The 27,845-nt window shown below is 37.9% G+C and overlaps 1 protein-coding gene across 2 annotated transcripts; it reads right to left on the bottom strand.

Annotated features, from left to right (window-relative positions):
* Positions 1-1,765: 1,765 nt before the first annotated feature.
* Positions 1,766-27,826, bottom strand: ECD (ecdysoneless cell cycle regulator). 2 transcript variants are annotated; one of them, XR_012326595.1, is made up of 15 exons: positions 27,601-27,826; positions 26,160-26,377; positions 22,867-22,984; positions 20,635-20,722; positions 20,343-20,521; positions 19,206-19,398; positions 18,497-18,625; positions 16,165-16,293; positions 14,113-14,198; positions 6,628-6,734; positions 6,314-6,497; positions 5,163-5,230; positions 3,713-3,927; positions 2,491-2,641; positions 1,911-2,047 (listed from the first exon to the last, which is right to left on the bottom strand). XR_012326595.1 is itself a non-coding variant. In XM_019936080.3 (14 exons), the coding sequence occupies exons 2-14, from the start codon at positions 26,362-26,364 to the stop codon at positions 1,817-1,819; spliced, it is 1,932 nt and encodes a 643-aa protein (XP_019791639.1). In that variant the 5' UTR covers positions 26,365-26,377; positions 27,601-27,821; the 3' UTR covers positions 1,766-1,816. The 2 variants fall into 2 exon arrangements, 1 of the variants encoding a protein (XP_019791639.1); XM_019936080.3 differs by lacking the exon at positions 2,491-2,641 and having other exon boundaries at positions 1,766-2,047; positions 27,601-27,821.
* Positions 27,827-27,845: the final 19 nt, after the last annotated feature.

Here is a 27,845-nt window from a genome sequence, read left to right as displayed (position 1 = left end):
GGAAAGTGGAAGTTAAGGTCTTCCTCAAAGTACTCTCTAGTAAATCAGAGGCAGTGATGTTCTATTGAGGTAACTGCATGCCAGTGGGGCTCAAGAGCGTAAGTCTTTTTTGCTGTTACTTGCTCAGTTTGTGACCCAGGGAAAAGATTATCACTTGCCATGCCTGTTTTCCTAAAGGTAAAATGGTTGCTGCCTTTTGCACACCCAGTAAGTGTAACTTCAATGAAGCGATCAGTGAAGATGAACCATTTCTTGAGTTTTATGGGATAAACTAAATTTAGGATTTCTTATCATTCATATATACCATTCTAAACCTTGTCATAGGGAAGAAGCACTTATCTGGAGGAAATGGAATAAATTTCTGTACCTTTGTTCAGATGTATATTTCTGTCTTATGAAGTGAGAAAATTGCAGAAAGTGAGAATTGGGGGTGGGAGTAATCTATTAGTGTGACAAACATTTAAGTCCAGATTCCAAGTCTGTGGAATGACTAAAGCAATATTCAGAAGAAATCCTGTTAGAGGTCTGTTTGAAAAGAGGAATGGCTGGGGAAAGTCTTATCTTCAGGTACTTTTAGGCAACTAACTAGTGATTAAAGACACAAGTGCCAAAGACCCTAAGATTATTCACACATCCAAGTCCCACAGGACTAAGTAAAAGAGATTCTAGAACTAGAAAGATTGAAGTGACTGAATTTCCTTTTGATCCCAAAAGGTTGTTACTCTCACCATTGCCAGCAAAACATCATTGCTTTGGGGAAATCAAACTGCCTTCATCAGGAAATATTGAGGGATAATATGTGATGGGACTTGATTGTCCTGTTAGATTGGCAGCTTGCCCTGACCTGGGCTGAACCTAGCATGTAGAAGGGAAAAGCACTCTCGAAAGAGAGATCCTGAGATTTCTTCATATCTTGCAGTTAGAAGAAAACAGTTCAGGGTCCATGTGTATTACCATCTCCCAATGTTTTCTATCTCTTTGTGGGTGTGTTTGTGAGCACATGTGTACACAGTATTTTCAGACTGGGGAATCTGAAAATACTGATAGAAAGGGGAGTGTGCAGGACTCCTGGTTGTGAGTTTCTCAAACCTACCATGGAGTGTTTACTTTTGGATTAATGTGTTGTGCTGGAAAAGAAAAAATGAGAATGGCTAATAGGAGGAGCTGCAACATTGAACTTTGTTTCCCAGCAGTGAGTGGGAAGAGGGCTTTGCTTCTTAGAACTCCAAGGATAACTGAAAGCAGAGGCCAAAGAGGGCAGGGTTGGGGCACTGAAAAATGGCAGATAAATAAAAGAAACTTTGGTGCGGGGCTCACCTGCCTGGAGAATATTTATGTGGCAATGAATCATGAAGGTGCTAAGGATAAAAAGAACCCAATGGGTCCATGAAGAAGAATAGCAAAAACAGGTAAAACGCTAAAATTATTGGACACCTGAGGGAGACAGACTCAAGGTCATTGGTAACTGGAATAAAAAAGCAACTCATTCATTCCTCATGTTTGCCTATCTACCTTCCTTCCTCTACCCAATATTTAATTCTTGATAAACTTAATGTTCTAAATATGGAGTGTACATCTTATCTCAAGGGCTTGATTCTCTCTCTTCTGCTGATTTCAAAACCTTGTGTGCATCCCAGAGTTGAGATCATAAAGACTTGTGCAGAGAGGGCAACATTTGGGGCTCACAGAGGAGAAGTTAATCTGTGAACTTAAAATGAAGAAAACATTTTTACTAAATGTGTAATCAAAACTAGAAATGAGCATAGACAGACTCAATATTTATTTAAGAAGAAAAAACAGAGGCTAGGTTTGCTGGCTAATCTTTTGTTGGCTTACTTATGGGTCCGTGATCAGCACTGTCAGGCAGCTGCACACCCATGCTTTGTAAAAGGTTGGAAGCAGGTCCTGCCAGTCCAGCTTGGGAACTATAGGATTCCAGTATGTTTGAAACCAGGTTCAGGTCTATATCCACTGGTGTCATAACAGATCCTCCTGCACCAGAATCTTCCTCCTCTGAATTGTTACTGGCAGTCTGGGATAGAGGCTCCTTGTTCATGGAGGGAAAAGAAAATCATGGTACAATATGCTATTAGGTTGGATGGTAGTTACATTAAAAAGCTAAGTAAGCAACAATGTAAAATTGATTTCCATATTAGAAAGGAAATTCCCTTGATAGAAAATAAAAATGAAGTCTAATAATAAACTATGTAATTGAACACACATATTAAAATTTGGTTCTGAAGATTAAAACACACTTCTTCCTAGGATAAGTTTCTGCAGATTAAATGGATTTCTTCCCGATTTTGAAATAGCCCAAGGGAGATAACCAGAATTAAGGAGGTAACTTTATAGCTTGCCTAAGAGTTTTAAAAGAAATAAACAGAAAAATGAACATTAAAAAAAAAAGAATCTAAATTTTCTCTACGTGAAAGAAGTGAGATTTCTTCCCTACCCACAATCCCCACCCCAATGAGAAAACAAAATAAAAACCTGAGGCCTGGGCTTCCCTGGTGGCGCAGTGGTTGAGAGTCCGCCTGCCGATGCAGGGGACACGGGTTCATGCCCAGGTCCGGGAGGATCCCACATGCCGTGGAGCAGCTGGGCCAGTGAGCCATTGCCGCTGCGCCTGTGCGTCCGGAGCCTGTGCTCCGCAGCGGGAGAGGCCACAGCAGTGAGAGGCCCGCGTACCACAAAAAAAATAAATAAATAAACAAAACAAACAAACAAAAAACCTGAGGCCTTGTGGGATCCAACCACAGAGACTGTGAATTGGTACTTGAGCCTCTGATTTCATAGGCTGAGGAAAGAATTTGAGAGATTGCAGCTTGATCTATAGATTTTTATATCTTTGCTACCCAAAGTGTGGTCCATGGACCAGCAGCACATCCATCACTTGGGAACTTGTTAGAAATATAAAATCTCAGGCCCACCCTAGACATACTTAACCAAAATCTATATTTTAACAAGATCTTCAGGTGGTTCCTATTCACATTAAAACCTAATGTATGGTTTCTAGTAGGTTTTGGCAATACTAAAAGTGATTAGTTTTAAATGTGGTTAAGATGATCAAAGCAAGGGGAATGACATTAATTAAGGGCTCATTATGGGTTTTACTGTTGTCTCATTTGGTTCTCACGTTCATTCTATGACATGAAAATTATTGGTTAATGGATACATTCACAGTGGATAGCTGAGCTGGATTTCAAACCCCGCCCATGAGACTCCAGGGTCCATTCTCTTTCTATCTGTGGTTAGACAGTGCTGGTATAAAAACTAGGATAAAAACATGAGTGGAAGATAAATTCTAAATTTGGCTCTAAATAAGGGAAACATAAAAAACAAACACTATTAAGACTTGAAAATTACTTGGATATTTAATATCCCTTCTCTTTTTTTAAAATCAATTTAAGCTATTAGTAGGAATATGCAACCACATACTAATTTGAACATATCACATGACTTTAAAAAAAATCCTGATAGATAACATAGAATAAGTAATATAGTCAAGCTTATGTTTAAGAAAATCAGTAATCCGTCAGCCTACCAGTGTTAGGAAAAAATTAGCATTCTTATTTATTCAAATTAAAAAATTCATCACAGAAAATTATCATGAATCAAATAGAAAAAAAGAAAAGAAAAACTAAGATAAAATATGGTTTTAGCTATCCTTTGTACTAGACTCAAAAGGGAAAGAGGTTGAACACACACATACCATTTGCTTCTGGGTGGTGAAACTTTTGCCAATGCTGGTATGTGCGAGTTCCTGGTCCATCTGGGCCATGTATGACTTGAGATCAGCAAGAGTTCCTTTTACAGATGCTTCTTCCCCAGGCTCCTGTGTTTTAAGATCCAAGTCATCATCACTATCTAAACATTCAGAGTCTTCCTCATCCAGTTCATCAGAGTCTGAGTCATGGGGCCTTGAACCTACATAGACCCCAACACAGAAAGAGCCACTCATTAAATTTTTTTGGAGTGATTACACATCTCAAAAGAATTAGAATGTTATCTAAAATGTTATCAAAAAAGAGCGAATATTAGGCAAACTACTTCAGAAAAATCCCCTCCAGAAAATGGTACTACTGCTGGCAAACACTTGCAGAAAAGTACACAGCCTGAGCTGAAAGATTCAGCTTTTTCTTTTTAATGTGAATTCAATTAATTAAAATTTTTTACGTAAAAAATTTAAAAATTACATAATCCAGGAATACATTTTGATGTAAACATTCAAGTTATGCAGAATTGTCTCACGCTTCACTCTCTTCCCAGAGTTAAAGATCTTTTCACAGTTCAGTGGGTACCCAGACCTTTATTTATGCAATTCTGTGTGTGTGTGTATATGTACATATATATAAAACACATTTGTTATATATATACATATTGAACTATGGTTTGCTTTTCTACCTTTTTTTTTTGTAAAACTGAACTATAATCCAATTTTTGCTACTACAATGTTGCAATCACCATCTTAGCATATATAACTTTTTCATAAATTAAATTCCTGGAAGTGAAATAGCTCAGTCAAAGTTTATGAACATTCTGGAGTACCAAACTGCCTTGAGAAAAGACAACTTACAATTCTACTCCCACAGTTTGACAGTGCTCATTTCTCCAACTCTTGAGAAAACTGGCTATTATCAATCTTTTAAATTTTTGCCAATATGGTGGGCAAAAAAAAAGTTCTTATTTTTATTGTGTATTTACTTGCTTACTAGAAACAGTTAACTATTTTCAAATATTTATTGATTATATTTATTCTTCAAGGCCTGTTTATATTTATTGATTATATTTATTCTTCAAAGCCTGTTTATATCCTTTGTTGATTTTTTTTAAAACTGGGCTATTTGTGTTTTTATTATTAGTGTATATGTGCAGTATGTCTAAAAGAGAAAAAAAAACAGTGTAATACAGGAGCCCATGTAAAACCCTATCTAAACACACAGCATTCATTCATTCAACAAAGATTTAATGAACAGCTATGTCAGGCACTAAGCAAAGCATCCTCTGCAAAATCATTCAATAGGGCAATAATTAATGGTTGAAAGCAACTCAAAATCATTAAAAAAAAAAAAAAGCAAATGAGATCCAATGCTCCAATGCTCTAGCAATTGCTATACTACTTACACTTGCAAAATGAAAATAAACATCACACTGTAACTCACCTAAGATCTTATCAAAATAATTAAGAAAAGAATCTGCATCAAAAGTGACTGGAGCCTCAGAATGTTCTCTGTAAGATTAAAGGAAAAAGACAATTTATCCCAAACAAAACTCTTTGAAACTTTTTCTAAACTGGTGCCATTCTTAGGAACACTCCAGATATATACTCTCAAAAGAGGCACAGAAAGGAAAACTGTAGTTTCAGTTTTAAAAATTATGCTTACTGACAGGGCAACAGAAATGGGAAAGATTGATGAAATAAAAGTAAAAACTGCACTTTGATTATGCACATTTAATTTACGCTGATTTAGGGATCTACCCACCCTCCACCTCCCATAAAATATATCTAACATTAGCAGAAGTTGTTATTTATCCAAGTTCATTTAAATAAAGTTTATCTGGGCTTCCCTGGTGGTACAGTGGTTGAGAGGCCACAACAGTGAGAGGCCCGCGTACCACAAAAAAAAAAAAAAAAAAGGCTTAAATAAAGTTTATCTTTTTTAAGAACCAAGTCTTTAAAAATAAGTAAGAACAAACCTTCCCTTATCTCTGCTTTCTCAAAGAGAGAATACTAAACATAAACTTTAATCTTCTCATGAGGCTAACGAGCATCAACATTAATGAAGAGATATTTGCTGTGCAAGTAACAATTCTATCTACCTTTTTTCCCTATTACTTGCCAAATGTAACATCTCATTTCTTCTGTTATTATTTCTTCCTCTGATAAACACTTTTATCCTCCTCTTTTGAGTCTGAAGCTTCCAATCTGCTTGAGGGTGGGAGATCAGAAGTCTGAGCTTGATGAGAACTAGAAGTTAGGAGTCAATAAAATTCTGAGTAAAAATCTAAAGAATAAAGTACATGGTTGCCCTGCACAGCTCTGGGGTGGTGGCCTTTACATCTGCTAAGTGGTCTCTTTGGCTTACTTCAAGGATCATAAGGGATCAGGTTACTAGAAATCTGACTCCAGATAAGTAAGTTATCATAGTACTAGGCACCAAAAGAGGAAAACAGAGCAGTAAAAATCATTTATTTAAAAAAAAAATTTAAACAAAGAAAAAGGAAAAGAAAGAGAGAGAGAACTGGCAATGACTGGATGATGTCAACATATAGGCCATAACCATTTAGGTATTTATACTTTAACACAAATTACCGAGGCAGCTCTGCTCCTTTGTGGGTTGAGACTTTGGATATGAAAGCTTTCATGCTCTCTGAGACTTGAGTTAAGTCATAGTTCTCCTCCTGCCCCTTGGAAACGGGCTCTGGTTCTTTTTTACCAGCAGCTTCCTGCAGCAGCTGGTCCAGCTGATCTGGTGAGAGATCTAACCACTGGTCATCTGAAAAAGAAGCATGACACTGCCATACTATACTCACATGACAGGTACTCTCAGGAAAGGACCCTCTGAGACTTAGTGGAATGTTTCAATTCTCTCTAACCCCTCTGCTCTATCCTGGTCCATCACTCACCATCTTCTGGGGGAAGATTAGCTTCTTCTTTCTTAAGCTCTTCTATATCAAATGGTATTGTCTGTAATAACGTTAAGATTTCTTCACCTGGGCTCATAGCATGAGAGCTATAAAAAATCAAAGACATGGGTATTTAATGAGAGCTTAGAATAATAATCACGAAAACAGAGTATTTTAAAGTTGGAAGGGATTATCTAGTTTAATTTGTTTTTAAACATTTGTTTAGGACACAGAATCCTTTTTCTCAAAATTCCACCAGAAACTCTAAAATATAAAAGTGCTCAAAGAAAAATTGCTCTGGGGAGTTCCCTGGTGGTCCAGTGGTTGCACTTGGCACTTTCGCTGCCGCGGGTTCAATCCCTGATCAGGGAACTAAGATCCCACAAGCTGGGTGATGCAGCCAAAAAAAAGAAAAACTGCTTTGTACAGGAAAAGAAATCATCAACAAAATGAAAAGGCAACCTACAGAATGGGAGAAAATATTCACTAACCATACATATGATTCAGGGTTAATATCTAAAATATATAAAGAACTCATAACAGCAAAAAACCTCCCAAGCAATCTGATTTAAAAATAGGCAGAGGAACTGAACAGACATTTTTCCAAAGAAGACATACAAGACACGAAAAGGTGCTCAACATCAACTAATCATCAGGGAAATGCAAATAAAAACCACAATGAGATACTACTTCACACCTGTCAGAACGGCTATCATCAAAAAGACAAGAGAGATCATGTGTTGGCAAGAATGTGGAGAAAAGGGGACTCCCTGGTGGTCCAGTGGTTAAGATTCCACTCTCCCAATGCAGGGGGCATGGGATAGATCCCTGGTCAGGGAAGATCCCACATGCCACGTGGTGTGGCCAAAAAAAAGAAAGAATGTGGACGAAAGGGAACCCTTGTGCACTGTTGGTGGGAATGCAAACTGATACAGCCACTATGGAATACAGTATGGAGGTTCCTCAAAAAATTAAAAACACAGCCACCATATGACCCAGCAATCCCACTTCTGGGTATTTATCCAAAGAAAATGAAAACAGGATCTCAAAGAGATGTCTGCACACCCGTATTCCCTGCAGCATTATTCACAATAGCTAAGACTGGAAACAAGTGTCCATCAACAGATAAATGGATAAAGATGTGAATAAATAGACGGATAGATAGTGATTACATACACACAATGGAATATTATTCAGCCATGAGAAAGAAAGAAATCCTGCCATTTGCAACAACATGGATGTACCCTAAAGGCATTAGGCTAAATGCAATAAGCTAGACAGAGAAAGTAAAATACTGCATGGTATCACTTATATGTGGAATCTAAAAGAAAAGTCAAACTCATGGAAACAGAATAAAAAAGTGGTTGTCAGGGACTTGGGATGAGGGATATAAGCAGAGGCTGGTAAAAAGACAAACTTTCAGCTATAAGATAAATACAGTCATAGGATCTAATGTAAAACATGGTTACTAGCGTTGATAACACAGTATTACATAATTGAAATCTGCTAAGAGAGCAAAAATTATTCTCACACACATACACAAAAAATAAATATGTGGGGCTTCCCTGGTGGTGCCGTGGTTAAGAATCCACCTGCCAGCACAGGGGACATGGGTTTGAGCCCTGGTCCAGGGAGATCCCACATGCCACGGAGCAACTAAGCCCATGAGCCACAACTACTGAGCCTGTGCTTTAGAGCCCGTGAGCCACAACTACTGAAGCCTGTGCGCCTAGAGCCCATGCTCCACAACAAGAGAAGCCACTGCAATGAGAAGCCCGCGCACTGCAACGAAAAGTAGACCCCGCTCGCTGCAACTAGAGAAAGCCTGCGCACAGCAACGAAGACCCAATGCAGCCAAAAAAAAAAATAATAATAAATAAATATGTGAGGTGATGAATTTATTAATTAACTCGGTGGTGGGAATCTTTCCATAATGAATAGGTATATCAAATCACTACGATGACACTTTAAATATCTTATAATTTTGTAATTCTGTCAATTACACCTCAGTAAAGCTAAAAAAAAAAAAAAAACCTGAAAGACTGCTTTGATTGAAATGGACGCTGGAGGCTCAGAGACCTGCCCATTCTGCCTTCCCCTTTGGATCTGCAGCAGGCTCCATGGAACACTATCATGAAGCTGATGATTTACTATCACTCTTTCGATTTATATATATCATATATACGAGGAAAAGAAAACCCAGAAGAAAATATGAACAAAAATTAATCTAACATGCATAAAGTATGAACAAAATTTAATCTGTCAGGGCTTCCCTGGTGGCACAGTGGTTAAGAATCCGCCTGCCAATGCAGGGGACATGGGTCCGGGAAGATCCCACATGCCGCGGAGCAACTAAGCCTGTGCGCCACAACTACTGAGGCTGCGCTCTAGAGTCCGCAAGCCACAACTACCGAGCCCGCGTGCCATGACTACTGAAGCCCGTGCGCCTAGAACCTGTGCTCCACAACAAGAGAAGCCACCGCAATGAGAAGCGCGCGCACTGCAAGGAAGAGTAGCCCCCGCTTGCCGCCACTAGAGAAAGCCTGCGCGCAGCAGCAAAGACCCAATGCAGCCAAAAAATAAACAAAACAAAAATTAATCTATCATATATTAAATGCTAGGCTAGCACTTCAAATACATTTTCTTTATTATTAGATTGCTAGGCTAGCACTTCAAATACATTTTCTTTATTATTAGATTGACTTCCCCACCAGGGAAGTCCTCAAATACACTTTCACATTTAGCCTTCTACTTACTATTATGAGGAGGTAATAATCCTGTTTTACAAATGAGAAAACCAGAGCCCAGTGAATTTCTATAAGTTTTGCAAGGTCATTTAGTTGGACAGAGCAAAGGCTTGAAATCAAGTCTTCTGATACTATTTTGTGCTCCTCCTACTATAAACTGATAATGAAATACACACAGATTATTTACATGATGAGTGAGTTATTTTGTGATGGTGATGTGATTTGTTATATAAGTTCATGGAACCCTGTCTGAACTATTTATAATGGAGCAAATCAAGTTACATAATGGACTTGCATTCATTTAATAAACATTTGCACACCCTGCTAACTCATGTGGGTAACAGGAAACTGTCCCTACTCCATAATATGTAAATATTACTAGGAGAGAGAAAAGAAATATACAAATAATCATAATAAATTACAAACATATAAAGTCACAGACAAATAGCAAATGCTATCAATACAAAGAATCATAGGAGGGATTCCCTGGTGGTGCAGTGGTTAAGAGTCCGCCAGCCAGTGAGGGGAACACAGGTTCGATCCCTGGCCCAGGAAGATCCCACATGCTGCGGAGCAACTAAGCCCATGCGCCACAACTACTGAGCCTGCGCTCTAGAGCCCGCAAGCCACAACTACTGAGCCTACGTGCCAATAACTACTGAGTCTGAGTGCTACAACTACTGAAGCCCACACGCCTAGAGCCTGTGCTCCACAACAAGAGAAGCCACGACAATGAGAAGCCCATGCACCGCAACGAAGAGTAGCCCCCACTTGCCACAACTAGAGAAAGCCCGTGCGCAGCAACGAAGACCCACCACAGCCAAAAATAAAAACAAATAAAAACAAACAAACAAAACAAGAGTCATAGGAGAAGGTAATTATTCACTGGGGTGGAGGCAGAGAAGTTTAAAAAAAAAGAGAGATAATGGAAGAAGTTGAGTTAGGCCTTAAAGAATCAAGAGGATTTTGACAGGTAAGATAGGGTAGAGAAACTATGCAAGGGGATAAATGAGCATTTGTATAGAGGCAGGGAAGTGAGGAACATGTTCAGAGAGCAAATGGGGTTCAGTTTGGCTTAAGGGTGGAATCCGAGGCTGAATAGATGGGCTGGGATGACAGCACAGCAAGCGTGAAATGGCTAAGTTTAGACTCAATGAAATAAGGAGTGGGTGATCACTGATGGCTTCTTTGTTATTTTTAATTTTTGTTTTATGAGATTTAAATAATATAGACAAGTTGAAAAGGTAATACAATAAATGCCCATATCTCTACCACCCAGAATTATAATATTGTTATACTTATCTCTAGTCTAATTATATGATTGCATTTATACATTTAACATAAAAACCAAACTAGTAATATGTGCGTGTACTTACAAAAAAATATGATAGATAAAGTTAGTTTCCTTTGATGATCAACACTCCCAGTTCCAATCCATTTCTCTGCTACCCAAAGGTGATTGCTCTCACAAGAATCCTCCTGGGCCACTGAGTGTGTGTGTGAGACAGAGAGACAGAGAGACAGAGAGATAGAGATCGAGATAGAGATCGAGACAGAGACAGAGAGAGTGTGTGTGTACTATTTGTTGTATTTACTGTTTTGTTCTCTTTACCTGAAATGTTATTCCCTCAAATACCTGTCTGCCTCATTCCCTCACTTCCCTAGATCTCTTCTGAAAGAAAAACTCCTTGGCCAACCTATCTAGAAGAGCAGCCCTTATATCTCTCCCCCCAAACGCTGCTTTTTCTTCAAAGTACTCATTACCATCTAACATCATATAATGGTTTACCATCTTTCTCCTACACTAGTATATAAGCTCCATAAGGGCAGGGAGACTTTGGGTTCACTTGCTGCATTCCCAGTGCCTGGAATAGGGCCTGGCACATAGGAGATAATAAGTATTTATTGAGTGAATATAGATACATGTATCTATACATAATACATGATATTTTGTGTATTTTTACAATTTATATGCATAGCACCCGTATTTTACAAATTTACAACTTGCTTTTTCCCTCAACATTATGTTTCTGAAATCTATTCATTTAGACCAGTGGTTCTCACCTGGGGACAATCTGGCAATGTCTGGTGACATTTTTGGTTGTCACAATTGGCGGGGAGAGGGGAGCCAGTCCTACTGGAATTTACTGGGTAGAGGCCAGGGATGTTGCTTCACCTCATACTAATGCACAGGACAGTCCCCCACAGCAAAGAATTAAGTGGTCCAAAGTGTCAACAGTGTCAAGGTTGAGAAATCCTGAATTAGATTTATGGATATTTAGCTAATCTCTGATTAACTAATGGAAGTAGGCCATCATGTAAATACACTGCAATTCATTTATCTACTATTGATGGACACTTAGATTGTTTGTAATTTTTCACTATTACAATCTCTAATAATTTTTAGGAGACGGGAGTAACATGATTAAAGACATACTTCAAGCAGATTCTCCTGGCTCTAATGGTTGAATTGGAAGAGAAGAGTCTCTAGAGGTTGAGAAACAAGTTTAGGTGTAGCCATAGTTCAAGAATTAAAGTAAGTAGAGTAGCTAGCTGGGCAGTAAGGAAAAAGAATGCAAGACACAAGATAATAGTAGACAGGATCTAAGGACTGGATCCAAGGAGAGAGAGGAGGTCTGGGTGATAAGGAGGATGGTGGTACTATTAAAAGACAGTAGGAAACAGTCTATGACATTAATTCAGCTAATAAAAAAGAACATTGGGAAGTAAAGAAGAGGTCTGGAGGGAGATGTGAGTTTGGTTTCAAACTGTTTAGAAGTTATCCTGGTTTGGTGAATGGGAGCCTCTTCTGCAACACTCATTAAAATGTTGGATATTTAAGCTATTTGCAATAAGTAAATTATGGTCCATTTGCTAAAATGCTGTGTGGTTATTTAAAACTATGCTTATCAAAACTTTTTAAGGTCATGGAAAATGTAAGATCGTAACGAGTAAAAATTATGAACAGGATACAAGATTTCTATATAGTATAAAAAATGTTTAAAAAATCAACCGGTTATGGGGAAAAAAATCCTGGAAGGCAGTAGATTGGAATAATAATAGTGGTTTACTCATGATATAAATTTTTTCCTTCTTACGTCTTTCTGTATTTGCTGTAATGAATGAATATGTTACTTTTATAACAACAAAAAACTTTATTATATTTAAAAAGAACTACCCAACCATCAATCTATCTTATTTTGTGGGAGAAGCCCTAACTCTCCTACATATGAGTCTCCCTCATTTCTTAACTTCTCTTCAACCTAAGACTATAAGGTAACACTTTTCAACAAGGGGGGTGGTCTCCTAGAGGAGACAGAGATCATCATAGGGGGAGATTCTCCTAACTATGAGGGCCACCTCCTTTACTTTCTTTCCCAAGTTTTCTTAAAGGATACCCTAAGAAGGCAACATCTTTTCCAATTACTGAGATAAAACTGACGGGAATGGGACAAAGGCACCCCTAGACACTTAAAAAAGAGTAAAGACTGCTGTAAAGTCATTACCACCTCACAGACACTGAGGTTGGAGTTCTCTCAGCATCAACTTTGCTTCATGCAGTCTTCAAAGAACATTTTATTACACAAATATGTGATGTTTGAGATGCTGGCAAAATGACTGGGGTTCAAAACCACATTGGTTTGACCAAAAAAAAAAAAGCCCAATGACAAAACAAAAACCACACCCACGCACAACTCAGGACCTTTTAAACCATAACATATACAAAGTTATTTCTTTCATGTTATTTAATACCTTTATATCTTTCATGTTATTTAATAGCTTTAAGTATCTCAAATTCAATTTTGCAAACATAAACTGAACTTTTTCCAATATTCAAATTCTGACCTTTGATTCTTCAGCTCAATAAGACCTTCTGCAGGAGCTCCAATTTCCTTGAGCCACACTGACTAGAAGTACCCTCAAGGGACAAGTCAGACAAATGTGATTTTCTTCTTTCAATGATCCTATTCCCTCTGATTTTTGCCTGCTTTTGTTGTTTTCCACTGTCTTCAAATAATTGTTTTTTATATTCTGTCCAGGGTTTATCATTGTAATTAGCACAGGGTTATTCTGATATGTTACTCCACCATTACCAGAACTGAAACTCAATTTTATCAAATTTTAAAGGGGAGCCATTTCCTTCCAACCCTGTGTTCATTTCTTTCTTCCCCCAGAAAATGTATGGCAGGTTAGAATGAGATTTGATTTGGAAGGTGAACGCCTGCTTCATCCTGCATTTCAGATCCATCTGAAAAAATCTAAACACAGCCCAGAACTCCCATAGGAATTAAGCACATGGCTCAATACTAGACTGCCTGAGTTTAAATCCTAGGTCTGTCACTTTATTAGCTGTGTAACCTTTGGCAAATTATTTAATCTCTCTTGGCCTCGGCTTCTGAGCTGTAAATAGGGAAAATAATAATTGTACCTATTTCATAGGGCTTTAAGGGGGATTAAACAAGTTAGTGGCCTATGCTTTTAAGTACTCAATAAACGTTAGCCATTATATGATGATGATGATGATGATGATGATGACGGTGATGGTGGTGACAGCTGCCAGTGCCAGCAAACTTCTGTAACAACACTTCCTCTCCCTAACCCCTGCTCCTTCAGTAGTCACGAGCCTGGCCATTAACTGTTTAAATATGGAAACTCCAACATCTGCAACTATCTCAAGAGTAAGTAACTCCTTAACCTCTGGCAAGTAATCAATCTGTTCAGGTAGTGATAAACTCACCTTTCTGGCCGGTTTATGGAGAGTTGGAAGTAGTTCTTTGCCATTTCTAGCCTTTCCTGGTACTGAGCAGAACCTTTCATCAGTCCCTAAAAAAATAATAATGCCCATCAGAACATTATATATATGGTATCATTAAAATAACCTGCTCACCAGCAACTTTCAGGGAGGCAGTGTACGATATAATATATTGTTCAAAAATCATGAGGCCTGGGCTTCCCTGGTGGCACAGTGGTTGGGAGTCCGCCTGCCGATGCAGGGAACACGGGTTCGTGCCCCGTTCCGGGAAGATCCCACATGCCGCGGAGCGGCTGGGCTCGTGAGCCATGGCCGCTGAGCCTGCGCGTCCGGAGCCTGTGCTCCGCAATGGGGGAGGCCACAACAGTGAGAGGCCCGTGTACCAAAAAAAAAAAAAAAATCATGAGGCCTGAGTCCTAGTCCCTGTTTTGTCACTGATGTACCTGTTTGGGCTCCAGTTTCTTCAAAAAAGGGACTAGGTTAAATGTAGTGGTCCCTCATCCTTTTCACCATTAAGGGCCTCTTTCCAATTTGGAAGGTTTTCTATCATTTTCTATTATTTAACTCATTATTAAGAAATAATTGATTAACTAGTAATTAATTTATAAAGCAAAGTACAAATTGAGCCAAAAAGTAGCATAATCCCACCTTAACTACCATTTCTATCTTTCACATGCATGTTTATGGTGGCATTCATACTTAATATTTTATATTCTTTAAAAAATATACTGTAATATAAGCAGTTTTCCATACCACTACACAGTCTTTAAAATCATCATATTCTTAAGGACTTTTCTACTTCTTGGATGTTTCCTTAAAGTAGATGATTTATTTTTATTTTTTTAATTAATTAATTAATTTATTATTTATTTTTGGTTGCATTGGGTCTTTGTTGCTGCGCAGGCTTCTCATTGTGGTGGCTTCTCTTGTGGAGCATGGGCTCTAGGTGCGCGGGCTTGGTAGTTGTGGCTCGTGGGATCTAGAGCACAGACTCAGTAGTTGTGGCACACTGGCTTAGTTGCTCCGTGGCATGTGGGATCCTCCCGGACCAGGACTCAAACCCATGTTCTCTGCATTGGTAGGTGGATTCTGAACCACTGTACCACCAGGGAAGCCCAAAGTAGATGATTTAAATTGAAGGTTCCAAGTTTGAACCTTTCTATAGTTCTTGGAATACACTATCAAATTACTTCCCAGTTAAGGTTCTAACTATTACGATGTTATCAGCAATGTATAGGTGTATTATTTTCACTATATTCTCAACAGCACTGAATATCATTCATATTCTTTTTACACATGTGAAAAACAGTCTTTATTATTATGTTAATATGGTTATCTTTACTACTTGTGAGAGTGAATTTTTTTTTTTCAGTACGTGGGCCTCTCACTGTTGTGGCCTCTCCTGTTGCGGAGCACAGGCTCCGGACGCGCAGGCTCAGCAGCCATGGCTCACGGGTCCAGCGGCTCCGCGGCCTGTGGGATCTTCCCGGACCGGGGCATGAACCCATGTCCCCTGCATCGTCAGGCGGACTCTCAACCACTGCGCCACCGGGGAAGCCCGAGAGTGAATATTTTAAGAGAAATTTAGTAGTTGTCTTTTTGCAATTTTTTTTTTTTTGGAGTATAGCTGCTTTACACTGCTGTGTCAGTTTCTGCTGTACAGCAAAGTGAATCAGCCATACGTATACACATATCCCCTCTTTTTTGGATTTCCTTCCCATTTAGGTCAGGTAAATTTTTAATCCATGTCTCTGCTAACTTTTCTATTTGGTGTCTTCATGTTTGCTTTATAGATTTGTGCAAGTTGTTCATCTGATACAAATAATAACTTTTATCACTTTATATAGATGTTATTATTTCTTCTAAAATATTGGAAACAGTTTATAGACACTCCCTCATTACCACCAAGCTAGAATGGTGCCTTTCAACTCTAGTTCCTACAATTACGTCACACGTTAAATATGGACATAGAACTTTAATTCACTGGCTTGACTTACCCTGGATTGTCCAATTTAAAAAATGCATTGCAAGTCCTACCTTAAAGTAATCATTCTTTTTCAGACTTTCAAGGAAGCCAGCCCAGAGCGGTGAGGTAGTCACAAGAGATTTCTTGGCATCAGAAAAATGTGGGCTACATTTGGAGCATAAGATCTCAAATCCATGAGCCTAGATGGAAAAGATAGAATTTTTATTATTAGGTTAATTTCTTTCCATTTAACCACACTCAAGAACTAGGTGATTGGACACATGGGTATGTGGACATTTAAAACACTTTCTGAATTTTAGGAAAAAAAAATCTGACTTTATTTCCAAGTTTCTTAATCTCTACAGATTAAAAATTATAAAGGGGAAGCAAATAATACAAAACAAAGATTCTTATTCTCCTCAAAGAGATTTCTTTTCTCACTAATTAAAAAACTAGAAATTTAAACTTATTTCTTGTTTGCTTAAAAAAGGCTTGCAAGGCAGAAATAGAGACACAGATGTAGAGAAGAAATGTATGGACACCAAGGGGGGAAAGTGGAGGGGTAAGTGGGGGGGTGGTGGTGGGATGAATTGGGAGATTGGGATTGACATGTATACACTAATATGTTTAAAACAGATAGCTAATAAGAACCTGCTGTATAAAAATAAAATAAAATTCACAGAAAAAAGGCTTGCAAAAGGTTTCTTGTCTAACAGAATTATAAATGAATTAAACATAGTCTCAGGCATAGTAAACGGAGGGAATCACTTCATTTTAAGAGTCCTTTGGCTAAAAAATATAATAAATGCACATGGCAAAATAATTCTAATAGGGGGCTTCCCTGATCACTCTAGAGAAAACTTCTGCTACTTCTTCTGCTACTATAAACAATGCTTTCATGAGTATCCTCGTACGTCTTTGTGCACAAGTAAAATATATGGAGGATAGATTTCTGGAAGTGAAAATGCTGAGAAGGGTTTGTGCATTTTAAATGTTATGGAAAGTGACAAACTGTTCTAAGAGACTGATTCAACTTATATTCCTATCGATAATGTTTGAGGGTACCTCTTTATGTATTTTTACAAACCCAGTATGTATTATCAAACTTATGGATACTTGCCAATCAAATGGTGAAAAATACTATTTTGTAGCTTTAAACTGCATTTCTTTCATTATGAGCAAGTGTCAACATTTTTCATAAAAATCATTTGTATTTCCTTTTCTGTGGACTGTTAATGGTTTCTGATGATTTTTTGATTGATTAGTACTATTTTTTTATATTGAATTGTGGGAATGCTATATATTAGATAAATCAACTTTTGTCATTTACTAGTTTTTTTACTCTTTGTCATTTAAACTGCAAATATAGGGCTTCCCTGGTGGTGCAGTGGTTAAGAATCTGTCTGCCAATGCAGGGGACACAGGTTCGAGCCCTGGTCCAGGAAGATCCCACATGCTGCAGAGCAAATAAGTCCGTGTGCCACGACTACTAAGCCTGGCTCTAGAGCCCGCGAGCCACAACTACTGAAGCCCACGCACCACAACTACTGAAGCCCGTATGCCACAACCACTGAAGCCTGCACACCTACAGCCCGTGCTCTGCAACAAGAGAAGCCACACCGATGAGAAGTCCATGCACCGCAACGAACAGTAGCCCCTGCTCGCCACAACTAGAGAAAGCCCACACACAGCAATGAAGACCCAATGCAGCCAAAAATAAAATAAATTTAAATAAATAGCAAATATATTTTACACTTTCACCAAGTTTACTGTCTTTTGACTATATTTATGTTTTTTTCATACAGAAATGCTTTTTTTTTTTTTTTTTTTTTTTGCGGTACGTGGGCCTCTCACTGTTGTGGAGCACAGGCTCCAGATGCGCAGGCTCAGCGGCTGTAGCTCACGGGCCCAGCCACTCCGCGCATATGGGATCTTCCCGGACCAGGGCATGAACCCGTGTTCCCTGCATCGGCAGGCGGACTCTCAACCACTGCGCCACCAGGGAAGCCCGCTTAATTTTTATATTATCCAATTTATCAATCTTTTCTTTCACAGTTTCTAGTTTCAAGTCGTGCTTAGAAAGGCCTTTCCTACTCAGATTTTCAAAGTTTTCCTATGTTTTCTTTCAAATTTTATGGTTTCGTTTTTTTCATTTAAATATTTGGCCCAACTGGAATTTATTTTGGCATAGGTGTGAGGTAATCAACTTTAATTTTTCAGATGGCTTCACAGTTTTATCATCACTTACTGAATAATCCACTTTTCCTTCTTATTTGAAATGCTACATTTTACTACATTCTCACATTAATAGGGTATATATCTAGATTTCTAAGCTCTGTCATTATTCTCTTAAGAGCCCTTTGACATAAAGGAAGAAAATAAAATTTTCTGGTTTAACATTACCAACTTCATGCCCAATTCGTGGGCTCGGTATTGCGGATGAGATGGAGGAGGCAGCCTGTATCCACTCCGCAGGTCTGGCACAAACCTTTGTTGCACCAACTGTGCATATAGACATTTAGTGAAAGTGACCTGGACATTGGGGCACAAAATATGTGAGTCTTTTCCTGAAATTAAAAATTTGAATATAATTTCATAGTTAATAATAACTTCATAGTAACTTCATTTATGAGCTTCATATTCATATAAACGCAAAGAAGATCCAACCTATTTACTGCCTACATTTTTTAGTAACAGCTTTACGGAGATATAATTCATATACCCATAAAATTTACCTTCACTTGTCTATATTTAGTTATCACTAAGGTAATTCAAATCATTAGTTACATTACACAGCAATTTTGGTGGGTGGATGATATAGAATAATTCTTAATTCTCTGGAAGAAATGAAATGTTTTATTGTTATGAGGATATAACTACTCAAATAGGGAAAATATGGTCAGAAATAGCTAGGGAACATTGAAATACAAAATAAGGAGTCAGGTCTCTTACAATCTTCCTCCCCTGGATAGGAGAAAAGAAAAAATTTTAAAATGTATATTAACTTGCTATGAGGAAACAGAATATTTCCAATTTTTTTCTAGTGAACAATTAAAAATGTTCCATTTTATTTCCAGTGAGAGAAACTAAATGACCAAGAGAACTAGCTTACCGAAGTCATTATTCGTGTTTCAGGCAAGAATGTCTTGAATATACGACAGGCTCGCAGGTCAATGGGGTCCCGCAGGTAAAATGCCTGGACTCCTGCAGCCACCAATCTGGGGCGCTGCTTTAGCACTGCTACAATGCCAGCTGGAAGGAAGCAGTGTGCTTGATGAAGGGAGGCTTTAATTTTTTCTGGGTATCTGTGACAGGTAACATAATTATTTTTATTTTATGACATGTAAACATCCAGGATTCTTATACCATTTACTTCCCCCTTAACATTTTCTCTTGTCTTGGTTCACCAAGAGTGAGATGGAAAAAGTGACAAGAGAGGTGAAGATAAAGATACTGTAGGGAATTCCCTGGCAGTCCAGTGGTTAGGATTTGGCACTTTCACTGCCAGCGGCCCAGGATCAATCCCTAGTCGTGGAACTAAGATCCTGCAAGCTGCGTGGCCAAAAAAATTAATTAATTAAAAAAAAAGATACTGTATATACTAAAGACTACAAGAAGGAAGAGAGACAGAAAAAGCGGGAAGAAATGGAAAATAAAGAAAAGGGATTAAGGTGGCCCAATAAAAAATAAAATCAGAATTTATTCTCCTAAAAAATGGTACAAAGTGTACTGAAGCGAAGCTAAAAGAAATGTTTAATACTGTTAAGACCTGAATGGTGCTAAACATTTAATAGGCACTCACATTTGAATGGCTGAATTATTATGTTATTAGACTAAGGTATTCTCTTCTGAATAGAACCTACGGTGCTCCACCTAGGTCAAAGAATCCCATATATACTCCAAGAACCACAGAAAAAGCCTGAACACAATTGTGCTCACTTAGGTTTCTATTTCTAAAGGTCTGAAAATTTCTATCTATGGATCTACATAATACTTAGCCATAATATCTAAGGTAAATAAATGCAAAACTATTGGGCCTATGACACTTTTAAATGGAAATTAAAAGATACATCTGTTTCCTGATTTTAAAACACGTAAGTTTAATTTGTTGGTCAATTTCACGAAGGATGAAGACAGCATGAAAATTAGCATTAATTTAGGTGAAAGAAATTCCAGATTCAACAGAAGACTTGAGCGACATGAAATCAAAAGGCTCCTTGACTAGCAGTGAAAGTGTTATTTTTCTTACCCTCTGATGCGTCTATTCACAGCAGCTCGTATAGATTCTGAAGCCAAAATTTTTTCTGGGTGTGTTGAGATTATATTCAGTGCTTGTGAGATTGTTTGGAGTGTGGTCGGTAACCAGGATACTGCTCCAGGTTTCTTTGGTGCAGGAATAATGCACAACTCCCCATGATGGAAAAACACCTGCAAAATGATGTTTTAATTTTCATACCAGGCAGTGACAAACTCTCGGTGCATATGAAAATGTTGCAACATGATTTCACCTCTGTAGATTTTCCAAACTTGGATATACTTACCCTATTGGCACTATTATCAGGATCCAACCATTTAGGGAGAAAGTCAGCAGCTTCTATTAACAAGAATTCACCGTCATTGTCTTCAATCCTAATGCAAAAGAATTTCTAACTTTATATTCAAAAAAGCACATATTTGCTAATAATCAAACAAATTTGTTCTAATACATTTTCTCTTTTATCTTAGTAAATATATGAGTATGTACCATGTGTAGATTTCTATAATTAAGCAAAATGTTTAAGATACCACTAAGCACTGAAGGAGACTCTAAGATTGTAAGGAGGAATTCCTTAGGTGAGGGTGACAAGGAGAGAAAAATAAGTACATAAATAAATAACAATAGAAAAAAATATGGAAAATATATAAAGTACTATGGGGTTTCAAAAGAAAAAAAATCACGTATAGCCAAGATTAGGAAAACCTTTATGGAGGAGGTATTACTGGACCTTGAAAGATAATTTTGTTTTGCCTCATTTGCATGACTTTTAAAAAATTTAAATTTCTGAATAGATAATACAGTCACATGGTTAAAACTTTAAAAAAATACATAAAAAGTTATACAATGAAAAAGTCTCCTTCCTGCTTTTGTATCTATATGCACAACCCCTCCACCATTGTTATTTCTTGTTTATCCTTCTAGAGTTTGCTTATGTGTAATCCATCCAATAGGAATATAAATTCTTTCTTCTCTTGTTGCACAAAAGGTAGCATATCATATATACTGTTCTAGATTTTTTTTAACTTTTAATGGGTGGAGATAACAATATACGGAGAAAAGGAGAGATGTTCTTGGGAGAGAGAAGAGCATAAGCAAAATCATGGAGGTAGCAAAGTTAAGGTAGATATTTGAAGAATGACAACGAGTAAAGAACAAGACTAGAAAAGCACAGTTATATAATTTTGTGAAGAGCTTTAAATGTTGGCAGAATCAATGAGAATGAGTTGAATTTTATAGACAAAATGAATGAAAGGTTTTAGAGAAGCGTAGTAAAATGGTTCGAGCTCTACTTTAGGAATATTAATCTGGCAGAGACATACAGGAAAAACTTCTTCCTTTTTCTAATTTTTAAAAAAACCCCGACAAGACAGTAGATGCCTATTAAAGAGCTTTAGGGGCCTAGTGTGTAGGTATGAACCATCATTACATGTATAAAAATCAGAATCAGCACATGAAAGGTATTGCCCCCTTCTTATTATCCTAGTAAAGATAGAAACTACTATTTTTGTGTCTGTTCATTTAAAATTCTATCATTCATTAAAAAATTATTGCTATGTATTTGTAGGTATGGTAACAGTAGTGTTTGTTATCTCTTAGATTTACATCCTGAAGTATTTAAAAATCAAATGGCATAATACTGGAGATCTGCTTTAAAATAATCTTGCTATGTGATGGGGGAGTGGGGAAGGAAGTAAATGAAATAAGAATCACCAGGAGTTGATAATTACTGAAGCTGGGTGATGGGTACATGAAGGTACCCATCTCTCTACTTTTATGTATGCCCGAAATTTTGATATAATAACAAGTTTCCAAAATTGTTGTTCTTTTTTTCTTCTTGTTCTGCTGGGGAAAAGACTGGGTGGATAGAAGACCAGAATTTGGGGGCCGATGAGGAAAACTAGGACATATGTTAAATGGGTGGAGCGCCCTCTGCTGGCAAAACTTGGGAATTACAGATAATTATCCATTCCTATTTTTAAAACTGAATTAGAATGCACTATCGTCTACTTTGCTTCCTGTCCATAAACTTGCACACTGATTTATCTTTAAATTTCTTCTGTATATGATTTCTCATAAAATATAGCTATAGTCTAATAGAGGAAGACACAGTAAAGAAATCTGTGAAATATGCATATCTGAGATGAATTTGTTTTTTTAAAGACACAAGAAATTTGACGGTGATTACTTTTGGGAAGTCAGAGCAGTACACCCTTTTGTATTGTTTGAATTTTATTTACCATGTGTATTTGTTCTTTCATAACAAGAAGAAAAAGAGAAAATCTAAAATAAGCAGGTTTTGTTTGAAATTTTTTTGAAGTTGAACTCTCAAATGATTCTTTAATTCTTCTTCAAGAAAAGGAAGTCACAAGAGAAAAGGAAGAAAATACAGAAGTCACGTTTAAAATCTACATCCCAAGTTTGTACAATTTCCACCAGACTACAGAAAAAAATACTACTAAATGTAGTCATTTTCAATAATAGAATTCCTTTAGAATTATTAATAAAGCTATAATACCTTGCTACTAACTCTGGAAATTCCTTTGTAATTTGCTTTACTATATAAACAATAAACCATTCATCCTCAATGTTATCTCCAAACTTTGTCATGCCAAATATATGAGCAGGAACACCTCCTAAAAACAAGAGAAAAGCAATCATATAACCAAATAAATATACCAGTGCAAATAAAAGTACAAGTAATCATTCAATTAAACAAACATTTATTGACTGGCTATGCTCCAGGTACTATACTGGGAGCTGGGGTTGCAATCCTGAACAAGATACAAGAAGCTTATTCTTGAGGAGCTTAGGGTCTAGACAACAAGAGATAGACAACCAAGCATCACAAAACAAGATGATGAACAGAGGTATACACTGAGGGCTATGTGAGCATAAAGTATGTGATATCGGAGCTACACTCATCTGGAGGAATGACCAGAAGTAGGCTTTCCAGAAAGAGAGAACATGTGCATGTGCAAAAACACAGAGGCATGACAGACAATAGCGTGGTTCTGGGAATGTCAGCAGAAATTTTCAAACAAGTGCATTATCCAAAAATATGTAGAACTTAAACAAGACACTCAGACAGCCAATGGGTCAAAGAAGAAATCACAAGGGAAATTAGACAATATCTTGAGACAAATGAAAACAAAAACACAACATGCCACAAAGATGCGATGCAGTGAAAGCAGTGCTAAGAGGAAGTTTATAGTTATAAAAGATGTCAAATCAACAACCTAACTTTATACCTTAAGAAACTAGAAAAAGAAGAAAAAACTAAACTCAAAGCTAAAGGAAGGAAATAATGAAGATTAGAGCAGAGATAAATGAAATAGAGAATAGAAAAACAATATTTAAAAAATCAACTAAACAGAGTTGGTTTGTTTAAAAGATCAACAAAATTGACAAAACTTTAGTTAGATTAACTAAGAAAAAAGAGAAAAGACTCAAATAACTAAAATCAGAAATGAAAGAGGGGATATTACAACCTATGCCACAGAAATAAAGAGGACTGTAAGAGAATACCATGAAGAATTGTACATCAGCAAACTGGATAACTTAGAAGAAATGCATAAATTCCTGGAAACACACAAATTATCAAGACTGGATTGTGCAGAAATAGAAAATCTGAACAGATCTATAACTAGTAAGGAAATTGAATTAGTAATCAGAAACTTCTGCACAAAGAAAAGCCCAGGACTAGATGACTTCACTGGAGAATTCTACCACACATTTAAAGAAGAATTAACATCAATCCTCCTCAAACTCTTACCAAAAAACTGAAGAGGAGGAAACATTCCCAAACTCATTTTATGAGGCCAGCATTACCCTAATACTAAAGTCAGACAAAGGCAATACAAGAAAACTACAGACCAATACCCCTGATGAATAATGATGCAGAAATCCTCAACAAAACACTAGCAAACTGAATTCAACAACATATTGAAAGGATTGTACACCATGACCCAGTGGGATTTATTCCTGGAATGTAAGGATGATTTGACACAAGAAAACCAACCAATGTAATATACCATATTAACAGAATGAAGGTCAAACAAGTGTAGTGCGGAGTGTCTCAAGAGTTACCACGGCAAAAAGAATCCCCAAACAGGTGGGAAGAACTGCCCAACCAACTCTTCTCCCTACTCCAGATTTCCCAAGTTTCATCAAGTATAGAAGCTCCAGTTAGGGTGTCTATTTTTATCTACCTTACATATTAAACTTCAATTTGAATTTCATCCAGAAGCAATGAGGAACTCCTGAAGGATGTTAGGCAGGAGAGTGACATGATCAAATTTGTGTTTTACAAAGGTAACTGGCAACAGGGTCAGGAACTGCAGACACTGGAACCAGAGAGGTTAGTTAGGTGGCTACTGTAGTCTTCCAGATGAAGAGATCAAGGGGGCCTAGACTGTAGCCAAACAGATGTAGAGAGGGGTCATATTTTAGGAGTAATCACACTAGGATTTAGTGCCTGACTGAACATGGTGAAGTGAGGAGTTGAGGATGATTCTGAATTACTAACAAGCTTGATAACTAGGTGGCTAGCAATCCCATTAAGCAAGACAAGAAAACACTGTGTAAAAATGATTTTCTAGAAAAAACGTAGGGAATTGGTTTTGGCTGTGCTAATGGGACAGTGTTCTTGCCAATAAATATGACGTGTTTCAGTGAATAGGTGTTTAATAAAATTAACGTTTTGCATTTGGCAACTGCTAGCCAAAAGGAAACAGATAAGCACTAAATTGAGAGCCAGAATGATGGTATCACAAGATGCCACGCTCCTGATCTGAAATAAGACCCCACAGAAGTCACTGCATGAGTAGAGCCTTGGTCACCTATCCATGATTCATTTTAGTAAAGTTATAAGAAATGACAGGACAAAGTACCATATTTGGCCAGAGGTCAGATCTCAAGCACTGACAATACAGGGAAGCATTGAAGGAACCTCAAAATGCTTCCAAGTGGCAAATAATGGTCATTTAGCTCAATTATTTCTCTTTATAAGCCAAGCAGAGCCACTCTTAGATCCTTACCAAAACAACTATGTGAAAGGCAGCCTAGTAAACATACTATCAAGACTGAGGAATACAGAGTAACAGCTAAAAGAACTATGGTTAAGGAAGCCAGATGCCTGAACCTGTTTAGTATAGGTACCTAGATACATTATGGCATAGTAATTAAAGTTCAAAAGAAGAGCCATGGCTTAATAATGTTGAATATATATTAGTTCCTAAGATAATGAGTATTAGAAAGCATTCATCAACATGAATTAAAAAAAATTTTTTTTAAGTTCAAGGGCTTAACTGAATAGAGGCAAACACCATAAAAAGCTCAGGATATAAATCTCCTGACAGGGTTTCCCTGGTGGCACAGTGGTTAAGAATCCGCCTGCCAATGCAGGGGACACGGGTTCAATTCCTGGTCTGGGAAGATCCCACATGCCGTGGAGCAACTAAGCCTGTGCGCCACAACTACTGAGCTTGCACTCCAGAGCCCAGAAGCCACAACTACTGAGCCCGCATGCCACAGCTACCGAAGCCCACGCACCTAGAGCCCATGCTCCACAACGAGAAGCCACCGCAATGAGAAGCCCGCACACCTCAATAAACAGTAGCCCCTGCTTGCTGCAACTAGAGAAAGCCCACACGCAACAACAAAGACCCAACACAGCCAAAAATAAATAAATTAATTAATTAAAAAAAAATCTCCTAACACTGAATGAACTATGGACTATTATACATCACTGTTGCCAGAATGACATTAAAAGTCACACATATCAAAGCAAAATAAGCAAAAGAGCCTTACCTTTCCCAGGTTTATATTTGAGATTGAAAGGCTGATTCTGCCAGATATAGGGGACCAGCATAGGTGCAAACTGGGTCATTATCTTCTCAATGTACTTTTGAAGAATCTCTCTGTGTTCTTCTGGGTCCCTTGGTTCATCTGGTATCAGGAACAGGTGGTATTCTACAGTGTCTTCCACTGTAGCAAACTTCATATTTTCCTCCATTCTTCTTTGAAAGCTACATTTAAAGTTTCAATAATATAAACCGTATAGAATAATGTAGAAGTAATATCCCATTCCCTGAACTATGCTAGGCAATTCCATTAATGTTGTTTCCCAAAATTCAGTTATCCACATACCATCGTCATGATTTTTGCCTTGACCACATACCAACTATAATAACATTTATTTAACATACTTTTAATGACATTGTTATACTTACGATTACATTAAAGGAACTTTTGATATAATACAATAAATGGAAATCCAATACCACATTCCCAAACTAATAAGTATGTAAGAATAAAATAAAAACTGTTTGCCCTTGCACTAGCAGTGGTGTGTATAACACACTTTTAGAAACACTGAAATAACATCTTTTGAAACACTATCACAAGTCCCAGTTCTACCAGTAGTCCCAGTTGTGTTATTCTGGGCATTTCACTTTCTTCCTGGGGCTTTTTCCTTAATTGTAGATTAAGGCTGTTACTGTATCGTCTCTATAATCCCTACCTCGTTTAAATTTCTATTATTTAAATTTTCTGAAAAGCAATCTCCCTTACTCTGCAGAATAAAATCTCTCCCGTTGTATGGCATAGAGGAATTCAAAACTACAAAACATTCATGCCCTATCATTTCACCCCCAAATAATCTGCCCATGGCTCTTGATCCTACAACTATCTATCCTAAATTTTCCCCCTTCTCAGGTCTCAAAGGGTATAGCTCTGGTATATTAGGAGGTGGTAAATAACTATTTTCTAAGGGTTCCCTTTACAAACAAAAGTACTAGCTCACTATTGCTTCCAGGTGAGGCTTGGTAAAGGAAGACACTGTTTTGGATTATCCACTTTACGGCTGCAATTCGATTTTTAGACTTGTTTTTCTAACGGAGTAGTAAAACGAGGTCGAGAGGAACTTGCATCTTCTATCCAGACACTCATTCGCTACTTTCTGTTCAAATCATCATTTGGCCTTTTAACCCTGGTAGACAGATGCTAACTACCCACCCGAGGACTATAAGGGGCTTTGAGATCACTCAGGCTGACTCCACACTGTACATATGAGAAAACACTAGAAGGGTCTTTGAGATCACTCAGGCTAATTCCACACTGTACATATGAGACACCGGGAGCACAGCAAGAGAAGCAACCAAGCAGCAGAGGCCTGACTTGGGAGTCTAGAGCTTTCTACTCAGACTAGGCGCTCTCCTTCATCCAACAAAATGAAGCCAATTCCGCTTACGGTTCTAGGGCCTGGGCCTCTCCGGCAAGTCTCTGCTGTGGCACCTTTCCTCAGCCGCCTCTCCTATCACGTGAGCTGGTCGGGAGCTGCCAGCAGCAGCCAAAGCTTGGCTCAGACTGGGTCCACACGCTCCTCTGGGACCAGAAGACAGCAGAAACTCTGAAAGTCAGAAACCGGCTCAGCCTCGGAACCCCGGGCGTCGCCGCTGTTGCGCGTCGGCGAGAGCATTAGGTGGGTGCCCGTGT

Source organism: Tursiops truncatus, chromosome 16 (genome assembly GCF_011762595.2).
Source record: "Tursiops truncatus isolate mTurTru1 chromosome 16, mTurTru1.mat.Y, whole genome shotgun sequence".
NCBI lineage: Eukaryota > Metazoa > Chordata > Mammalia > Artiodactyla > Delphinidae > Tursiops > Tursiops truncatus.
This window is presented reverse-complemented; position numbering and strand designations above follow the sequence as displayed.

What these genes read in the sequence shown, in the direction of transcription:
- ECD (XM_019936080.3), bottom strand. Translation starts at nt 26,364, where the DNA reads ATGGAGGAAAATATGAAGTTTGCTACAGTGGAAGACACTGTAGAATAC. An exon ending in TTTCCAGAGTTAGTAGCAAG is followed by an intron (nt 20,723 to 22,866) that starts GTATTATAGCTT and finishes CTTTTGCATTAG; the next exon opens with GATTGAAGACAATGACGGTG. An exon ending in AAAGGAGCAGAGCTGCCTCG is followed by an intron (nt 5,231 to 6,313) that starts GTAATTTGTGTT and finishes TTAATCTTACAG; the next exon opens with AGAACATTCTGAGGCTCCAG.